At 52.2% G+C, this 20,481-nt stretch overlaps 2 protein-coding genes and 1 long non-coding RNA gene across 4 annotated transcripts in view; 1 reads left to right on the top strand and 2 right to left on the bottom strand.

Annotated features, from left to right (window-relative positions):
* The window catches only part of COL6A2 (collagen type VI alpha 2 chain), a 25,072-nt gene extending 15,556 nt beyond the window's left edge, over nucleotides 1-9,516 (top strand). The window contains exons 25-28 of one of the 2 annotated variants that reach the window (XM_079310692.1): nucleotides 78-230; nucleotides 396-848; nucleotides 1,127-1,165; nucleotides 3,816-8,198. In XM_079310692.1, coding sequence (XP_079166818.1) covers nucleotides 78-230; nucleotides 396-848; nucleotides 1,127-1,165; nucleotides 3,816-4,111 — 941 coding nt within the window. In that variant the 3' untranslated portion in view covers nucleotides 4,112-8,198. Of the gene's footprint in view, nucleotides 1-77; nucleotides 231-395; nucleotides 849-1,126; nucleotides 1,166-3,815 lie in introns of both variants that reach the window. The other variant, XM_079310691.1, reaches the window with a different exon arrangement.
* Nucleotides 8,798-12,458, bottom strand: LOC306804309. The gene is made up of 4 exons (XR_013774843.1): nucleotides 11,987-12,458; nucleotides 11,571-11,606; nucleotides 11,036-11,325; nucleotides 8,798-10,247 (listed from the first exon to the last, which is right to left on the bottom strand). It is a non-coding gene; the product is annotated as an uncharacterized lncRNA (long non-coding RNA).
* Nucleotides 12,459-13,006: 548 nt separating this feature from the next.
* On the bottom strand, nucleotides 13,007-18,962 carry FTCD (formimidoyltransferase cyclodeaminase). The gene is made up of 14 exons (XM_079310697.1): nucleotides 18,774-18,962; nucleotides 17,851-18,034; nucleotides 17,372-17,500; nucleotides 17,172-17,260; nucleotides 16,776-16,955; nucleotides 16,550-16,687; nucleotides 16,127-16,258; nucleotides 15,412-15,473; nucleotides 14,592-14,721; nucleotides 14,322-14,483; nucleotides 13,897-13,940; nucleotides 13,683-13,821; nucleotides 13,326-13,421; nucleotides 13,007-13,154 (listed from the first exon to the last, which is right to left on the bottom strand). The coding sequence occupies exons 1-14, from the start codon at nucleotides 18,825-18,827 to the stop codon at nucleotides 13,068-13,070; spliced, it is 1,626 nt and encodes a 541-aa protein (XP_079166823.1). The 5' UTR covers nucleotides 18,828-18,962; the 3' UTR covers nucleotides 13,007-13,067.
* Between the last annotated feature and the right edge of the window lie 1,519 nt (nucleotides 18,963-20,481).

The following is a 20,481-nucleotide window of genomic DNA, read 5'->3' on the forward strand; positions in this document are numbered from 1 at the left end:
GGATTAGGACAGGGGTTCCCAGAAAGTTCCCAGCAACACTGACCCCTGTGTTTCCCTCCCCCTGCCCCTCTCCCCAGACTGTGAGAAGCGCTGTGGTGCCCTGGACATCATGTTTGTCATAGACAGCTCCGAGAGTATTGGCTACACCAACTTTACCCTGGAGAAGAATTTTGTCGTCAATGTGGTCAGCAGGCTGGGCTCTATTGCCAAGGACCCAAAATCACAGACAGGTCTGGACTCTCTGGGGACACAGTGGGGCATGGAAAAAGAAAAGGTCTTGGATCCTTTCACCCTCAGTGGTTGTTTTCCATGGCTTTTCAGACCAATTGGGCAGCTCTGACTTTCTGCACTTTTCCCCAAAGAAAACTCCAAGTAATGTGACACTTTCTTGACAGGTGCCCGTGTTGGGGTGGTGCAGTACAGTCACGAGGGGACTTTTGAAGCCATCAAGCTTGATGATGAGCGCATTGATTCCCTGTCAAGTTTCAAGGAAGCGGTGAAGCGCCTGGAGTGGATAGCTGGAGGCACCTGGACACCATCTGCCCTTCAATTTGCCTATAACAAACTCATCAAGGAAAGCAAGAGAGAGAAAGCCCAAGTGTTCGCTGTGGTGATCACAGATGGGCGCTATGACCCCCGGGATGATGACAAGAACCTCGGGGCTCTTTGTGGTAGAGATGTGGTGGTCAACACCATCGGCATAGGAGACATGTTCGACCAGCCAGAGCAGAGCGAGACCCTGGTCTCCATCGCCTGCAACGAACCCCAGAGAGTCCAGAAGATGAGGCTTTTCTCAGACCTGGTGGCAGAGGAGTTCATTGACAAAATGGAGGATGTGCTGTGCCCAGGTTTGTCCCTGTCCTTGTATGGAGCTGGAGTTTTGAGCCCCAGGGTTTGGAGTAGTGGGCAGAGATGTGTCCCAGCAGGTTGGCTAGTAGCTGGGTCATCCATGGTGGGGTCTGACTTTGGCCCTGGGCTAAGAGTCCTTCCTTAGATACAAACCAACCTTTTGGGGCAGTCCTTTCGTGTTCCTTGTAAGAGACTGTGTCCTGCCTCTGTGACTGTGGAAGCTGTAAAGGGGAATGGCAACACATGGCTCAGTTTTCCTTGTTTCTTTTCCTTCCAGATCCACAGGTTGTCTGCCCTGAGCTGCCCTGCCAGACAGGTAAACGTTACAAGTAGCTTCATGACATCTGCACAGGCTCTGGGGCGGAACTGCACGAAGCTCAGGAGTAGGAGAGGGGGGTTGCAACCGTGTTCAATCCTTTTGGAAGGCAGGAGTTTGGGAAATATTGTTATTTTACATGAGGAGAGGCTCCAGGGTTTCATCTCCTGCTCTTTTCCTTTCTCTCTGAGTTCTCTGCGCAGGTAGCTATGAGTGCACTGTGTGAGTGCACTAGCATGGCTTATCCCTGATACTTCTCCTCACCCAAATTCCTGGGAGCCACCAGGTTTTGACCTCTAAACTCAAGTCAAAATACCCTTCCTAAACACCCACTCACATGACCTTTGTAGCAGGATGTTCCTTGGGAGTGATGAGCAGAGCAGATATTAGGGATCAGTTGGAAAATGGCAATGTAGTGGACCCAAAGCTTTGGCTGCTCTAACGCTGGCTGTATTTAATTAACAATTAACTCAGTTAAAGGAAAAGGCTGTAAGGATCCTCTGGTGCTCTGTGTGCTGAAGGTAGCTCTACTGGCTCACATTTTGCTTATTAAGGGGCAGATGTGCATCCCGAATTCCTAGAGATCCTATCTGTCTGAGTCACTGTGTCTGTTTAAATACTATAGATGCACTCTGTGCTGATACACAAAGTTTATAGAGGACCACAGTTTTGCCCATTCTGGAATTTTTATCTGTTCTCTTGCCATAAATGTTTTTGTGGCAGTCCCCATCTTAAACTGAGCATTACAGAGAATATCAAATTTCATTTTTAAATAAGTCCCTTTGTTTCCATGCAAAGGAAAGGAAAATTGGTCCTAGCATATACAGAAATCCAGATAAAATCTATAATTACTCCTGTCTAAAATCTCTTGCTGGTATTTTTCAAAATATATTTTTTTAGTATTTGCATGTGACCATGCCAGGCACACAGTGTCCAACCGTGATGCTGAGCTCCTCTGTCAAGAAGCTTTGCCTGAAAATCTGTACACAAAGAGGTGACATCCCCAGGCCACACTGGTGATTGCTCAGGTATTCTCAAAGGTTTTGATCTTTGCAGCTTTCCTATTTCCAAGGAACATGAGCAGTGGCACACTTGTTTCTCCTGGGCTTGGGCCATCAAAGCCCTCCAAAACAAGGAGAAGTTGTCAGTCCTTTCCATGTAGTGCAGTTGGGTGTTCCTGTTCCTGATCCAAGCTGAGAACAGTTCACTGGTGCTGATGACCTGGGGACCAGAATAGGAATGGCTTGAGGAGGCATCTGAAGGAGGTTCCCTCTTTGGTGAATCCCTTAAGCTATGTCATACACAAACCAGACTAAGTGTGGGCAAGATATGTGCCCCAGAGAACTTGGGAGGTAGAGTGACATGGCTGGGTAAGGTTGGCCTCCTGTCAAAGTGCCCTTTCAACATGGGCAAAAGTTGTTCTAGGTCTGGTAGATGAAATTTCAAGTAATAGATTCAGGTGTCTTTGGGCAAGGAACCTCTCACCCATCGCACTGCTGTCATCTTTTCGAAGGATCTGCAGTGGTCACACTTCCCGAGTGGCAAGGCAATACGTTGGCTGGGATGGTACATAAGGCATATGACTGAACCTGGGGCTTCTCTGGTTCTCACAGAACATCCCATGAGGTTGTGCCAGTTCCCATGCAGATCCTTTGGGTGGAGGTGGTGCCCTTCAGAGAGAATGTGAGTTAGCCAGTGCACATCCAATGCATGTGTCATGGACTGGCCAGAGAGACAGATCAGGGAGGCAGCTAAATCAGCCCTGTTCTTGGCCCTATGGCTCAGCGTAGTGGTTCTGGCACTTGGAGGGGCAAACCAACTTGCCCAGCTTCAGCCTGGGTATTGCCAGCAGAGCACAGGCAGGGACAGGTACCACACAAACCTTGTCTTCCCCCCATGCTGCCTCACGCCTTTACCTGAGATTTTCCCATTTTCAGAACCAGCCCCTAGTCTCTCATCAGTTAATTAGCACTGCTGTGCTAATAGGATGCAGGAGGGTTGAACATTGAGCAAATCTGAACTAACCACTTGCTTTGTAGAAATCGCATGACATCCTGAAAGGCTCTTGCTAACCAATGCAAAAGGCTTAGCTTTGAGCTTTGGGATTTTATTCAAAATTAAATTCAGCATAGCCAGATGCAGATGGAGGCTCTCAGGGTCCCAACAAGCCCAGATACCACACGGCTTTGACTAGAGTCACTGCCCTGAGGATGAGTGCCAGGCAAGGAGGTCACACAATGCTGTCCCTTAGACATCTTTCTGCCTTACGGCACCATGTGTACGGCTTGCACATAGCACAGTCCTAAGCTACATGATGGGTGAATCCCATCTGCAGAAGGAAGTGGACTTTTTCCTGAGCACTGCTCCTTCTCCATCATGCCTGTGACAGATAAGCAGGAACTGGGGAGTTCAGGTTCTGTGTAATTTTCTGGAGTTGCTCAGTTGATGTGTGAAAGATTTCAGGGCGAATCTCATGGTTCCTCAGACACAAACGGCAGAAAGATTTAAAATCTGTCTTTGGTCTTTACTTCTCTGTCCTCATTAGCTCTGTTCTTCTCTGGTGTAGTGCAGGTAGGAAAGCCAGGTAGCTTTCAGAGATGCAGCCGTTGCTAGCAAGCCCTGAAAATATTCTTTTGACGCTCACTTGCAGATGACAGGAACCCTGGGAGCGTAAACCCAGTTATTTTCCGCCCCATGGAAGAGGGAGTCAACATAGATTTCCCCAGCACCATACATTCGATCGCCCAGTTCCTAAACTCCACGCGGGAATCCCAGGACCCCAGCATGTACACCCAGCTGGTGGCCACTTTGGCCTTTACTGCCGAAAAAGCCAAGTTTACCACTGGAAATGAGCGGCAAGAGTGGATGGACTTGTTCATTGACACCTTCAAAATGGTGCACAGTGAGATTGTGGGGGACCCAGAGACCGTGCTAGGGCTGTGCTGAGACCTCTCTTGAAGGTCATGTTGAGGCAGAGGCTGAGTGGAGGTGGAACTTATCACTCCTGTGTGGCAGAGGGGACAGCACAATGGAAGATACTTTTAGTTCAGGAGAGACAGAGGCAGTGGAATGGTTTGGTTATGCTCAGCTGGGGACAGGACACAAGGAGCAGTCCCCTCCAGCTTGGCCAGCATGGCGGCTTTCCCCAGCAATGCCAAGGAATGCTCTTGCTCTGTCTGCTGCTTTTTGCCAAGAGCCTATTGATGCATTTTCCCCACGCCTTCTTGCATATGCCCTTGCTGACCCCCTCCAAAGCATCTTCTGCATCCTGTCTCTCGGTTACCACAGGCTCTCTCTGGGTCCTGCAAGGCTGACTAAACAAGGTGCATCCCTGCTTACTACAGTGTCTCTGTGGAACTCCTCATGAGCAGCTGGGGTTGTGGAGGGAAGGAGAAAGCAGGATGGGAGAGGGAGCAACTCTTTCTCTCCATTGGGAGCACTGACACCTGGGCGCTGACAACCAGAAGTTGTGTGGGCTCCCCTAGCCTTTTTCTCTGCTTGTGCATTTGTGTTTCCTCGGTCATAGTCCATAACATGTATCTTTCCATATACAAAAGGCAGATATTCTGTTATATAAGGCCAGGTGGTCCAAAGCAAAACTCCTTGACTGCTGTGAGTTGTTTAAAAGCAAGCTTGATGTAGTAGAGCCTACTCATTCCACTCACAGTGCTGCTTTGGCTCAGAGATCACAGAGCCACCACCTGCACTGCAGACCTGTATTGCAGGTCTGTGTGTTTAGACAAGGCCTAGTATCTCCATCCACTCAGCTGCCTCTGGTTGCACAAAGTCAGGCAGGCAAGTGCCATTCCTACCTCCAGTTTAACTGCTCTCAAGCTCTGCTGAGAGGTAGTGGGATCTCATATGCAGACACAGGAGAAGAAGCACTTACTCTGACTGACATGGTATTATTGCAATAAAGGATACTGAGCAAATGTCATATTTAATGGGAAGAAGGGAGATGTGCCATCTTTAGGAATGTGGCTGTAATATTTCCAGATGTAAAAAGTGGAGCCAGCTGCCAAGGTCAGCCATAGAATTTGCCCACTTTGAACTTCCAGCACTTTTCCCTCCCAGAGACAAATTGCTCAGAGAACTCTGCTGCTGTCAGAATAGAATAGAGAGAAGGAAAAGAGTTCTGAGGGTTTTCCATGAGGTGCTCTGCATTTTAAGCAAAGGCAAAAAGATCAGCCTATGCCTGAGTCTGGTCATAATTCTCATATTCCAAATAGTCTGTCCAAAGCCAAACTCCCTATTCTGTTTCCATTTTTTTACCACAAAATTAGTATGACTTAGCCTGCTAGGATGCAGGACTGAAGTCTAAGTAGTTAAGCTGCTCCAGCCATGATGCTGAAGGAAAAGCTGCCAAACCCGACTGATTTGAAAAGATCTCAGGGATGGGATATTTTGCTTAACAAAGACAGGAAGATTTCAGCAAAGGGGGTGTTGATTTTATTTAATTTCATTACACTGTGCCCATTTATTCCTAGCAAAACATTGGAAACAAAATTTTTTGCCTCTCAAAACCTACAGCTTTTTAGAGATGGGGACAGGGACAAAATGTCTTTTTGCATGAAAAGTATTTGTGATTGTCCCTCTTAGAGGCAAATAGGTGAAGCAGTGTTTTTTTAGCATAATCCCAGTTAATCCCTCTGATAAAACCGGATGGTTCATCATAGTAGCAGTTCCTTCAGTGAAGCTCTTGGGCAGAGGAAGGACAGTTAAGGAGCTGTGTAAAGGACAGTTCAAAAGACACAGGGGAGGCTGGGAAAGGGGAAACCCCAAAAAGGTCTGGGAGGTCAGTCCCCACCCTACTTTCATCTCCACTGTCAACAGTGTGAAAGGTTAGAGGAAATAGCAGTTCCTCAGGTTTTAGAAGATGCGGGAAGGTGATGAGAATGGGTGGGGTTACTCTGCACACAGCTAATGGCAGAAAAATCAGTGATATTTATGTTATTTGTGCTGCCTTCATTAGACATGCTCAGCTGTGAGCCACAGCCATTCATGATCCACATGAAAAGGACCAATGCACCAGTGAAAAGCATGACTGGAAGATTTTAGTTGGCCTAATTCATGGTGGTGCCTGTGAGAGCTTCTCTCCCAGTTAGGATGAGAATCTTGCTGCAAGAAAGGGTGCTCGGGTTCTCAGCCTCTCAGAAGTAGGAACAGGCTACAGCCAGAACACTGTAGAGTGAACAGGACAAAGCCAAGGCTTTGCTGCCTCACATTCCCAGGGGATAACTCATATGTGAAGACACCTTACCAAACAGCTGGAAGGCAGCCTTCTCCAGCTGTGAGGGCTGAGCAGCAAGCGAAATGTGTCTCTGCGGAGTGCTCCTACCAGATGTGCACTATGCTCTCACTGAAGCTCCATGGAGTGATGCTGCCCTTTGCTTAGCTAGGAGCTCTTCAGGCTTGCTTGTCATCTCAAAAAACAGTGGGCAGGCCTTGGGGGAGGCTGTTAACACTGCCCCAACACGATGGCAGCCCCTGTTCCCAGATGCTTTCACAGACCTTCACGTAGCTCTTGCACTGTGTGATTGCAAGGGGGATTCCTTCCTGCTTTCCCCCCTCCATGGTTGCTCAGAGCAGGTGAGGACCAGGAGTGCAGGTGCTGCCAAGGCAAGGTATCCTTGCGGCAGCAATGCGTGCATACCAGGAACTGCAGCATCAACATGCCTTTACACAATGTTTCTCACTCCAGATTGGGCAGAGGTGAGTATGTGCATTTATTGCATTAAAAGATGTAACAAGTGAGAGGACAAAAGGAAATGGCCTAAGGTTGCACCAGGGGAGGTTTAGATTGGTTATTAGGGGAAATGTCTTTACTGAAAAGGCAGTCAGGCAGTGAAACAGTATGCCCAGGGAAACAGTGGAGTTATCATCCATGAAAGGGTTCAAAAAATGTGATGTGGTGCTTACGGATAAGGTTTAGAGGTTAACACGATAGTGATGAGTTAATGGTGGGACTTGAGGATCTCAGAGGGCTTTTCTAACCACACAGAATCTGTGATTCCTTGATTCTGTGCTGATCCCAGGCATAGCACTGTTCAGCACCAGGGAAGTCTTTGTCAGGCTGGATTCACTCATAGTGTGGAAATTAAATCTAACGTTACACTCCTACCCCCAAAGTTACCCCTGTTGCCAGAAATGGATGCTCAAGGCGGGGCTGTTCCAGAAGCTCCTGTTTCTAGCCAGTCATGCAACACAATGTGGCAGCAACTTTGAGATTTCACCCTTTTGAGATTCAGTTTCAGAACCACAGAACTGCTAGAAATTTCTATGGGCATTGCCCTGCTGCTAGCTCAGGGGCAGCTCAGAGGAACACTGACTGCAGTGCACATAACTACAGAAAAGGAAGCAAAAAATGGTCCCTGACTATCAGCTGACTCCAAAGATAGCTATTTTCTTCTCCTTTTTGTTTTTTCCTGAGTGTATTCACAACATATATTCAAATATACTGTATGGTTGGACTGGGCTTGGAGCAATCTGGTCTAGTGGAAGGTGTCTATGCCCATGGCAGGAGATTGGAACAAGATGAGTGTCAAGGTTCCCTCCAACCCAAACCCTTCTGAGATTCTCTGATTCTCTGATTTTATGACAAGAGTAACTCTGACAGTAAACCACTCTCCCGAAGTAACTGAGAGTTTTGGAGGTGCTGCTTGCCATTAATCTCTTGACATTCCTCTCATAAATAAGAGCTGGAAATTTATGTAGGGCAGTGGGTGTAATTGTGGGACTGAAATGCACAGACCTAATTTCACAAGGGTCTGCCATCAGTTCCAGAATTAACATCCATTAAATGCCCAGTAGCTGAGGGCATCAAAACAAAGATGCTACATTTTGAGCTGTAGACATGCTTTGGCAGCGGCCTTGAGCTGGTCCTTCTTTGTATAAGGATGCTCAGAGGCAACTCCAACCCAAATTATCCCATAGTCTTCTCATCCTCCCAGCTCCTGTCTTCTTCCCTCTGCAGAGCTTGCCGTAGCTCAGTGCACCCAGCGCCCCGTTGATGTTGTCTTCTTGCTGGACGGCTCAGAAAGGATTGGGGAGCAGAACTTCCAGAGTGCCCACCGCTTTGTGGAGGATGTGGCCCGGCAGCTGACGCTGGCCCGGAGCAACAGTGACCACATGAACGCCCGGGTTGCGCTGCTGCAATATGGCAGCGAGCAGGACCAGAACGTGGTCTTCCCGCTGACCCACAACCTGACTGAGATCTCTGATGCCCTGGCACAGATCAAGTACCTGGACTCGTCCTCCAACATCGGGTCAGCCATCATCCATGCCATCAACAACATCGTGCTCAGCCCAGGCAACGGGCAGCGGCTTGCCCGGCGCAATGCCGAGCTCTCCTTCATCTTCATCACCGACGGTATCACGGGAAGCAAGAACCTGGAGGAGGCCATCAACTCCATGAAGAAGCAAGATGTCATGCCCACGGTGGTGGCTATAGGGAGTGATGTGGACATGGATGTCCTGCTGAAGCTTGGCCTGGGGGACCGGGCAGCCATCTTCCGGGAGAAGGACTATGACAGCCTCTCCCAGCCCACCTTCTTTGACAGGTTCATTCGATGGATTTGTTAAAAGGTGGCCACACAATCCTGTCACTGATATACACACCCCTGATATTACCTATTGTATTTTCTTCCCCCTCTATGGTTGCTAGCCCAGAAGAGCTGCCCTCTGGGTCCTCCTTTCTAACCAAAATCCAGAGCTCTTTATTGATTTTCATGATAAAAAGTCACATATCTTACATTTATGGTGCTAATTAAAACCCAGATCAAAGCAGGATACAGAGCCATATGAAGTACTAATGTAAAGCTCTGAACATAGCAACTCATGACTTATGTAGGAACTGTAATCCTAGGAGGGCTTATCAGAGATGCAAAGGAACCTTTCCAGTGTAGCAGGACCAATGAATAACTCTAGTTTTCAAAAACCCTCAATATCTCTTAGTGCATCTTGCTCCTCCTTTCTGGGAACAGCAGGATGGTGTGAGAGGTTTTTCTGCCTTCCACAGATGCTCCTTTGGAGGGTTTATCTATTTTAAATTTTGCAAATCACCTCTAAGATCTTTATTTTCCTGTGGGCCATACTTGCCTTGATTCCTTCTGCCATTCTGCTCTTCATCAGAACCTGCTCATCTGTTACTCGATTCAACATTTCTGCTGAGAGGGGTAGCGTGACTCCCAGCATCAACAAAATACTAAACAACCACCAGCACTGCCTCCCAGTCATCCCAGTGTGCTCAAAGCATCGCTGGTACTTCCCTCCCACTGGTGTATGCTGAGCAATGCCAAGATTTGAACTTGAATTGTGCTGTCTGCAAAAATAAATAAATCTTTTACACCCTATCCTGAAAAAGCCTTTTTTCTGTAGTTGTGGGTATTTTAAAAATTATTTTCAGTGAGCAGTTGATTCTCTGGGTTTCAAACTGGTAAATCCAGATAATCATGGAATCACACAATGGTTTAGTTTGGAAGGAAACTGAAAGATCATCTCATTCCACTTCTCCTGCCATGGGAAGGGACGCAGATTGCTCCAAGCACTGCTCTTGAACACCTCCAGCTGTTCATGCTTCTCATCTCTTCGAGAGAATCCCTCTGCCATGGTAGGCTCTTTCCTATAAATTATTACCCTGGCAAGGAGGATGGCAGCCCACATGATTACAGCATCCCCCAGCCACTCCCTCTGCTACACCTGGGAAAGCTCACACAACATGTAAGGGGTTTGATGGGATCCATGTTAGTAGCCAGCATCATTGCCCAGTAAAAACCACACAGACAACAGCAGATTGGAAAACAGCATGTGATGACTTTCAGCAGGCTCTCCCAAAAGATAGAGGGTGGAAATGTTGTCCATTGATTTGGAGATTCCAGGTAAAAGAATTTACAAGCTACACACAAGAAAAATCACTCAGCAGGCAAAACACTGCTCCAAGGGAAAAGGGTAGAGAGGGGAGCGACATGCAGAGGGTTGCCACAAGAAGCTTCATGTTTTGCTGATCACCGCAGAGCAGGCAGGACATGCCAGATGTTCAGTCAGAGTCAGAGCTGCTGCTTGAGCTGCACGAGCCACCAGAGGGCTGAGGAAGAGAAAACAACTTTAGGACAGCAGTGAAATGAGCCTCTGACACAGCATTCCTGAGAGGAGTTAGTGACCCTGTGGTGGCGGCTCCATATTGTGGGAGGGCTGGAGGCTTTTTATGATTTTTTTACAAGGTCCTTAAGATTAATAAAGGAAATTCCAGAAAATAAATCTTCGCTCTCTGCTGGCAAGGACCAATGTCACAGCAGACCACTTCCAGAGCTGTTTCCCAGTGCGAGGACCTGCTGGTATGATTTGTTTGGGAAATGCTCCCACCTCCAGTGTTGGAAATGGGGCTTGTGTAGCAGTTCCTCATTTAGATCTGCTGAGGTTGGTGCCCACCCCTGGAATGGTATTTTCTGCAGAATCTACTCCAAGCACAGGAAATTGCTTCCCATTTTTTGTTTTTTGTGAGTATTTTTTGTTTTTAAAGGGGAACCAAATAGCTCCTTTGCTGCAAGAAACTGAATGTCCATTATGGAAGCACAACTTGCAGTCAGGTGAATAGGACAAAGTCCTGCGATTTAATGCACCCTGTGCACGTCACCACTTTAAATTGCTTCAAGGAATTTCATATTACTCACTTAATATGACTCATTCTTGCCTATTTATTAATCTAATGGAATTCCACATTTAAAAAAAAGTCCTGAAGTTTGGGCAGTATCTTCCAGCTACTACGGAGTAGGAGAGAAGAGTCCCAGCTGCTCAGGCTGGATGTGGTATGGGGAGGGGGTCCAAAAGACCACAGCAGAATTAGGGAAGGGCTCACTGCTCTCCCACTCTTACCTTGCCCTCATGGTGCTTGCAGTGCTTCTTCTTATGGTGCTTCTTATGGTGCTCCTGGTGCCCATGGGGATGATGCCCTGACGGGGGCTGCCCATGGGGGTGCTGGCCAGGTGGAGCAGGGCGTGGGGGGCAGATTGCCACGCCGCCAGGGTAAGGACCTGTGCCAGGACCGGGGTGTCCCGGAGGGGCAGCAGGGCAAACTGCAATGCCACCAGGGTAGGGACCTGTGCCAGGACCAGCATATCCCGGAGGGGCGGGAGGGCACACAGCAAGGTGTGGTCGCAGTGGGCCTTGGAAGAAGAGGGAACTGTTAGTGGGCAGAGACAGGCTCTCCCCAGACTGACAGTGCAGGGAGCTGGTGTACCCTTCCACCCAAACGGCCCACCCCGGTCTACCTCTTTCTCCCAAAGGACACTGCACAACCCTTTGGGTGGAGGTAAACTCCTAGGTGTCTGTAGCCATGGCACAGAGCTCCCCTCTAAGCTCTGATGGCTGTGTGGCACCCACAGCCCTACCTGGCCCCACGGTCCCTCACCTTGGTTGGGATCACACATCCTCAGTGGTCTCCAAGCTGAAAGGGAAGGACACTATCAGTCACCTCCTGCCAGCAGCTGGAACCTGTCTCCTCTCTCCCACGTCTGCTCCCAGCACAGGATTTGCTTGCTTCCCCAAGACTGCCATCCCCCACAGACCTCGACTGCCATCCTGTCCTTTTGGTGACAGTGTCGACCCCCACAGCGACTGTTCCCCCTCCACGCACCCCCAAAGCCCAGGCATGTGGTTTCCATTGTTAATAGAAATAAACCCACACTGGCCCAGCCTGGTGCTGACCTCAGGTCTTCGTAGGCCACAAGGGACTGGGTGCTGTGCCAGCCATGGGGACAGTGCACCCTGACCCACGGGTGTTTATGCTGCCGCTGTCTCTGTGCTCTCCCGCTGCCCCGCACTCACCAAACCTGCGGAAAAGTTCCCAGAAGAAGCAATGCCGGAAGCACTGGGGATCTCCGTGCTCGGCACGGCTCTCCTGGCTGACGGGCGCCCGTTAAATAGCGGGGCCCCGCCCCGGTGAGCAGGGGTGCGGCGGGCAGGGGCGACACCGGAGCGCTGTCACCGCGCCGTCACCACGGACACGCGAAAAACGCAAACACGCCGCTCCCAGACGGCACAAAGGTCCCACAGGGATAATAAACACAGCCGATGGAGGGCGGCGACTCCAGCTCCCGGCGCCAAGGGATGGATGAGGTGAGTCAACCGTCCCCGGCATGAACCCCGGCTCGGTGCTCCTCGCTCAGGCACAGTGCCCAGGAACAAGGCGCTGACCTTGCCACAGATGGGGCTGTGGGACAGCGGGTGCGCGGGCGAGACACTGTTCAGGGTTCTGCCGCGGTATGCGGGTGGAGGACACAGGACCTGATGTCACACCCGGTCCATAGGGACAGGAGGCAGGGCTGGACGCCCTGATTTTCAGGTTTTCCTCTTGGAGGATCCATGAGGAGGGTGCAGGGTTTTTCCCATCTTAACCCACCCCATCCCCCCGATGGTGCCTCATGTTTGGCAGTGCTCCCTTCCTAGGCAATTCAACAGGCCGGAATTGTCACACACAGCCTGAAAGACACCTGGCAGAAAGGAACTGTGCCAGGTCTTGCCCCGGATCTCGGGTAGGAGGGTGTTTCATGGGAGCTTCTGAGCGCAGGGACTGTACAGGGTCAGGAGGTGCTTATCACAGGGATCTCCTTGCAGGCCTAGTGCCACAGGGATCCTGCCATCCCTTCTTCTGGGATCATTGTGGTCCCAGGCACCACCAATCCAGACATCTACTTCTGCCCTAGGGATGGGAAGATGGAGCCTGGGGTCCAAGCCCCAAGTAGCAAAAATCCCCTTTGTCCAGGTAAATGCCAGGGGATAGGATGCTGGATGTGCCTAAGCAGAGCAGCTCTCCAGAGGCGGATACCAACAGAGCCTACGCAGGGACAAGAGTATTTCCCAGCTGTATTTGCCACTGCAGAACCCCCCGAGCACTCCCGAGCCCTTCTCAGGCCATCCGCTTGTCCAGCAGTGCCAGCACAACCGCCGAGCCTTGCTTCGCCTCTTCCAGCAGCCCGGAGACCTTCTGTGACATCTGTGTGGGGACAAGACGCGTCACTTGCCACTCGGCAGGCCAGAAGAGCCATTCACCATGCACCCCACGCGTCTCGCCGGCTTCAAAGGGACACGAGGGGTCCCGGGGCGCCGCCGCCATCTCCGCCCCCTCAGTCGCGCCGCCAGGGGGCGCCCGCGCGACCCGGCTCACCACACGCTTGAACTCGTCGTCCGCGATGTCCCTGAGGTTGATCGTGACATTAAAGTAGGCTCCGAACACCGCCGCTTCCAGCATTTTGGCTGCCACCTGGGAAAAGTCGGGCTTTCGAGAGGCTCTCCTGGTGAACCAGCTCCGCTGTACGGAGCTGAAGCAGGTCAGACCCTTATGCTGCAGGACTCCCACCCTGTACCACCCAGCAGCACGCAGTGCTTTCCAATCTGTTTGCATTCTCAGGAAGTGGCTGACAAAGAATTACTGGGTGGAAACTCCTGGCCATTTTGGGAAGCACAGCTGGACCGATGCATCCTGGAGGTCAGGGCATGAAGGAACACCTTGCAGGGGCCATACCTGGATATCAGATTTGCAGGCCAGGTTGCAGTGTCGTGCCAGCTCCTTCAGAGCAGGCCAGAGCCTGCTCACCTTCTCTGCCAGGCCACAGGGTACTCCCACGGCCATCTTCAGCCCCTGCTGCATGGCAGCCCTGCGCCTGGGAGGGGAGACAGCCCTGAGTGCTGGGTGGCTGTGCCACCACAGTGAGCCAGTGCCCACCAGCCCAGCTCACCTCTCCCGCTCCTCAGGGCTGTTCTTGGGCAGCTTCATGGCTTCCTGCAGGCAAAGAAAAGCAGGTTTGCTACCGTCGCCCAGACCATGCCTTGCACTGGGAGTCAGGGCAGACTCCATAGTTCCCACACTCTTACAAAACTCCCTTATGTGAGGATGTTCCTTCCCCTGGCACTGGGTTTAGCATCCCTGGAAGTGTTCAAAAAGCAAGCACACATGGCACTTTGCCATATGGTTTAGTGGGCAGGGGTGTCTTCAGTAGAAGGTTTGACTTGATAATCTTGGGAGTCTTTGCCATCCTTAATGATTCTATGATTCTAAGGTCAGAGCCCTGCTCCTAAGGAAACCAGAACACAGCAATCCGAGTCTTCCTCCCAGCTGGAAAGCCCCCTGTTTCCCTCCAGGATGCCTCTGGTGGGAACTCACCATGTAGCTGCTGAAGGCACAGGAGTCAGCATCTACCATTGCCACCAGCTCCTCCATGGCCTGGTGAAAAGGGGGGATCAGCTTCCTCATGATGGGGTCCAGGTCCTCAAACTGCCGCTTCCCGTAGCTCATCAGCCCCACCATGCTGCCCAGCGCTGCTCCCTGCCAGAGGAAATCCTCCAGTAGGACACAGTGCCCACTGCTGCCACCACGTCAGTTCCACTTGGCACATCCATGACTCCCAGGCCTCCGTCTCTGTGGGGCACGTACCAGGGCTCCCGCAGCTGCAGACACAGAGCCTCCTCCAGGCGCTGCTGACCTCGCTCCAACTGCTCGCACAAAGGCTCCCAGTGGCTTGGCCACCAGCCCTCCGTCCACCTCTCCTGCCTCCACCAAATACCTGCAGCACAGGTGATTTAGAGCCCTCCAGGTACAGGGACAGCACCACCAGCCAGACCCTTCTCACCCAGCACTGCTCTCTCCAGCATCGACCCTGTGAATGGGTAGGGAGCTAACCCCAAAATACCCAGCCTAAGGGTCAGGGTACAGACTGGGAGCCCCATGGGGACAGCTGGGGAACACAGATGGTGTGGGGATTGCTCTGCATTAGGCAGGTTTGGCTGACATTGTAAACAGCATTTGGTGGGGGAGAAGCATCCTTCCCTGCAGCCATGGCCCAGGAGGGGTGACAAGAACTTCACCTCATTTCCCTTTCACCTCAGATTTCCCTTTCCTTTACCCACAAGTCATGTTTCACACCAGGTGCTGTAGCATGTGAACCAGAGGCAGTGAAATTTTGCATGGGTATAGGGTTAGGAATTTAAAATTCAAATCTGGCCATGAGACCTGCTCCCACTGCCTGTTAAAGCAACCTGGAGTTCCCCCACTCCACGTTCACAACCATCAGCATGTGGGAGCAGGGACCACTCTGCTCCTGCACAACACCCAGCAGAGATAGCCCAGGCTGTGGAGATGAGCTGGGACCAGCCACTACTCCCAAGACAAGCTGAGCTCAGGATGCAGGCAGCAGGATACCCCCCATCCAGGCAGGAATGGGCACCAGTACAAGAAGTAGGATGTGGATCCCTACTCGATGATCCGTTCCTTGGGGTGAAATGGAGACAGAGAGTCTAGGCCCAGTCGATTGACCACCTGCAAGGAACAGCACCTCTGTGTCAGCCCTGTCCCCTAAGTACTGCTGCATCCGCATTCCCCACTGCTAATTAACCATGGGTGAGTCAGCTCTGGGACTAGGTCACCACCCAGGGAGAGGACAGCTGGCACCACCAGCCCATCCCATCCTAGACTCGAGGGCGGTGTGCAGTCATGTACAAATGACTGGGAATGTACTGATAAATCATTAGCTTGCTCTTATCTAGCACGTTCCCCACAGGCTGGAAAAGTCCCTCCCTCCTGCAGTGGAACAGCAGAGCCTCTCTCCTCCTTTGCAGCTTACTCTCTAGGACAGCCTCCCATAATGCTACACATTGTCCTTGAGCTCTGGGGACACCTCTTTCCCCTCTTGGCCTCCATGCAGGCAAGACAAACAGCTGCTACCCACATTCAGGCTTCATGGGTTGTGGTTCCTGCTCCCATGCATCTTGGCATCCTCAGCACAATAAAGCAACTTGTTTCACTTGCTGCCCCCCCCCCCCCCAGAATCCACCCCGGAGACAAGTGTCTTGCCTGGGGCATGAGGAATCTCAAATCTCTGCTCAGTGCCACTTTGGAAGACTGGTGGGAGTGGGATATGTCTCTCATGATCCCACCCTTAGCAGGGTAGGAAGCAGGAAAAAACATATTACCAGCCTGATCTTCTGTTCCTCCTCCAGGATGAAGAGTTTTTCCTTCTTGATGTAAAATTCAGCTGCATCCAGCATAGCCTTCTTGGGAACAAGCCCCACCAGCTGAGACCCCACCACAGGGAGATTCAATTTCTGCAAATGACATCAGAAATTTGATTTTCCTCAGAGCCCTGCTGCCACTACTACTCCAGCCTGGTGGTCCTCATCCCTTCCCAGGACATGGGAAGCTCACAGAAAAGCTTTCAACAAAGGAGTTGGGGCTTGCAGCAAGTTGCTGTGTTTCTGCAGGCTTTGTGCCATTCAGCACTTTGGCTGAGCTAAGCATGAAAGAAACCAGAGCCTGACCTGAGTGTGAGGAAGAAAACTTGGTGGGAGACATCCTCTGGGAAGCCCCCTTGGGAACAAGCACCCCAGACCACGTACCTGTGCATCTTGGCAGATCTCCTCATAGACAGTGTGGAGCGGTGTGGTCTCAAAGTCCAGCAGATTCGTCGAAACCTGGGCCATGTTCTCCTCCTCCAAATACCAGCCAATGCCCTGCACCTTCTTCAAGCGCCCGGGCTGCCAACAACTGCCACATTCAGGGCACAACCCAGAAGGTGTGGGGACAGGCAGGCATGCTCTTGGCATGCCCATGCTCCAGGGGTACCTGATCGGGGCCACGGCCCTGCTCGCGAATGTTGAGGGCGATGCGGTGAGCCAGCTCCTTGGTGCACAGCAGGTTGATGTTGTACGCAATAAGGAAGGTCCGAGCACCCGTCACTGTAGCCCCCCACCGGGGGACAAAAGTTGGGGGCCCAAAATCAGGAGCCCACTCTGATTTTGCAAGCTGGGGAGGAAGGAGGAGAGTATGTGGGCTGGCAGTGCCCAGGAGCACATGCCACCCTCCCAAAGAGGGCATCTCCCTCCCAGCTGGAATCTGCCATGACCATCTGTGTCACCAACTCCTCTTAGTGCAAAGGGACTACACCAGCCCCCAACATGCTCCCTGAAGCCAAGGAAGTACAGGTCAGGTCTGGCCAGCCTGTGCCACCACCAGGCTCACCTTCTCAGGGAGCGCCTCGTACTCCCCAGCACGGATGGAGGGCAGGGCTTTCCTGCTTTCGTCCCGTGCTGCCGCTCCATACAGGTAAACTGCAAGACACAGCCAGGTGTGAGCACCGCCAGGCAGGGCTGGCACTTTCTCCAGCAGTTGGAATCATACAGGGTGGGATGGAATGTGGAGAGGTTCCTGACAGCACTCACCAGGCACACCCAGCTCTGCTGCCAAGCGCTGCCCAAAGATGTGGGCACAGGTGACACAGTCCTCCATGCTGACATTCCTCACTGGAACAAAGGGGCAGACATCCAAGGCCCCCATACGAGGGTGCTCACCTGGTGGTGGGGCAGATATATATGGGAGGTGGGAGGAACAAGCAGACAAGAAGGGAGAACAACCCTTTCCCACACTTTCACAGACTGGACACGTTGCTGTGAGAAAATTATAGAATCACAGAATAACCCAAGTTGAAAGGGATCCACCAGGATGATGGATTCTAACACCTGGCCCTGCACTGGGCAGCCCCAACAATCCCACCTTATGCCTGAGAACATTGCAAACAATTCTTAAACTCTGTCAGGCCTGGGGCTGTGACCACAGTCCCTGTTCCAGTGCCATGATTTATCCCAGCAGCATGGCAGCCCGCTTTGTGGTAACCCAGTCCCTGAGTCTCTCTCAAGCTCACCTGAGTGTTGGCTCATGTCAATGAGCTGCCCAGCCACACGGGCCGCACTCAGTGCCCCTTCCACCACAGCCTCAGGGGACCCCACAAAGGTGTAGACAGTGCGGTTGGTGGAGGCGCCAGCATCCACATCCAGCAGCACACATCCTGGTGTCCGGGAGATGGCCTGTGCCACTGCATCAATCACCTGCCAGACAGTGGATGGGCAAGGGGGCTGAGATGGCTGGGACTGCATAACAGCCATGACTTTTCAAGAGAGGGGACATCTCAGCTCTCCCCCTTCCCACTGGTGTTGAGGTTGAGGATGACCCCATTGGGGATGCAGCCCTGCACAAGCATCCCACTCCCACCCTGGGGGTTTGGGGTACCCCTGGCCATGGTGAGGGACACACACCCTGCTGCTGCTGAATGTCACAGAGTGCCACCACAAATTGATGTTCCTGAGGATACATCTACCTGCCAACTTCCCAACACATGTGGTTCCGCCAAGCCTCTTCCCTGGAGGAGGCAGTGTTTTTACAGCCATGCTGGGTTTGCTAAACTCTCTTGCCACTGGCAGAGCCAAAGCTCAGTTGAACACTGTTGCTCAGGACAGATTCCATTAACCTGGACAGCATCTTTTGGCACAGCAACTGCAGCAGTATTTCTTTGCAGAGGTATCCCAGACCAACCCCAGACCTGGTGCTACAGCAACCTGCAGGCAAGGGTGGAGGAGGTCTGAGCCTCCGTTACTCATCGAGGTGCCATAAGGGAGCCAAGACTACCTTCAGGCATTTTTGGTACTAGCCAGGTAATGAAAGATGCACAGTACTGCAAAGCAGGCATGGCACAGTCTAGCAGTAGGTACCACCCTGCAAGGGGAAACCAGGCTGTCAGCACTCGAGTGTCACCCACCCCTCCCTCAGCCCTTCCATGTATTCCCTCACCTCTTTGTTATTCCCCTCTGAGAAGTTGGGGACACATTCCACCAGCTTGGCCATGGTCCCACGGTCTGCTGCACCCCTCAGCCCCCGGCTCAGCTCTTCACAACCTTTGGGTTTCCTGACCTTTCCCGTCCCACTGCAGAGCAGAAGTCTCTCAGCAGCTGACCTGTTGTCTCTTTCCCAAGCCAGAGTTTCTCATTAACTGAATCGATCTGTGGCCAATGGACAGAAAGGGGCTTGGATAAACACCATGGTATTGGCCCTGCTGTGCTTGGAACAGCTCTGGGCACAAGGGCTCTGTGGGGACAGATGGCAGTACTCACCAGCACCAATTAATGGATGAAGAAAAAAATCTGCTGCAATCAGCAAGATGTTACTACACTGAACAGCCAAGTCAATCCAACATGAACACTATAGCTAGTGGGTGAGGACAGCTCCTTGCAGAACCCTCACCATGCATACTGGGTAAAATTCATGGCTGAGAGCAGGATTCGAACCTGCGCAAGGAACCCCTGTTACATTTCGAGTCAAACGCCTTCACCTCTCGGCCATCACAGCGTCCGGTCGTGCGGCGCGGGAGGCACCCAGACCCCGGGTGGGACCGTGCCGCGTTTTGCCAAGAAGCGGGGAAGTGCCCGGGATGTCCCGGATAGAGGGGGGGGAGGGGGGGGGAGGGGCGGGGGGCACAGACTGTATTTGAACTTCGGCTCGTTGGTCTAGGGGTATGATTCTCGCTTAGGGTGCGAGAGGTCCCGGGTTCAAATCCCGGACGAGCCCTCTTTTTGCCACACCCACAGCTCGGCACACTGCAAACATGCCCTAACATTCCTGCTGGCAACCTCCGCCCCGGCCACTCCGGCAGCCGGCCCACACACATCTGGCACACCTACACTCGGCCCTTACATGACCTCTGCCTCTGCAAAATCACCTCCCTCCTCTGCCCCACACTTATTCCCCCTGTTCCAACCCCCTCATCCGGCCCACTCACACCTCAGGGACCTCCAGTGCGTCTAAAGCCCTGAACACCCTTCCCCCAGCTTGAGCAGCAGGGGAAGGCAGCAGACAGTGATGTTCCCGGAGAAAGGAGAACACCAGGGCCCAAGCTGAGTCAGGGGGATGTAGCTCAGCGGGAGAGCGCTTGCTTTGCATGCAAGAGGCCCTGGGATCGACCCCCAGCATCTCCATCTCCTTTTGCCTCTCCTCCACACTCCTCCCTAATGGATGCACGGCAGCCACACACCCCCACATCCCCCCACAAAAAGATCCCTGGGCCTCCTCTGGGCACGGCTGGCTGACCTGGGGTTACCTCCTGGTACCCCAAAGGCGGGCAGTAAGGAAATGCCCATGGTGGAGATTTCCCTCCCTACCTCGGTGCTATGGAGTGTGCAGACACCCAGTGTTCTCTTCTCCACGGGGCTGGCTCACAGTGTCTCTTGTGGTCACCACCGGTGCTGGGGGACCAGATGCATGGCAGAGGGGTGGCTGGGTGCCCAAAAGAGGGCTCGTCCGGGATTTGAACCCGGGACCTCTCGCACCCTAAGCGAGAATCATACCCCTAGACCAACGAGCCAACACGCACACCTTACCCCACACCTTCCCTCTGGCCTGGGACATCCCGGACACTTCCCCACTTCTTGGCAAAGTGCCACACTGCACACACGCTGACACACGGGGCCCTGCCTGCACAGAGACACAACGCACATGTACCCGT

The sequence above is a fragment of the Erithacus rubecula genome (assembly GCF_903797595.1).
Source record: "Erithacus rubecula genome assembly, chromosome: 8".
Classification (NCBI taxonomy): Eukaryota; Metazoa; Chordata; class Aves; order Passeriformes; family Muscicapidae; genus Erithacus; species Erithacus rubecula.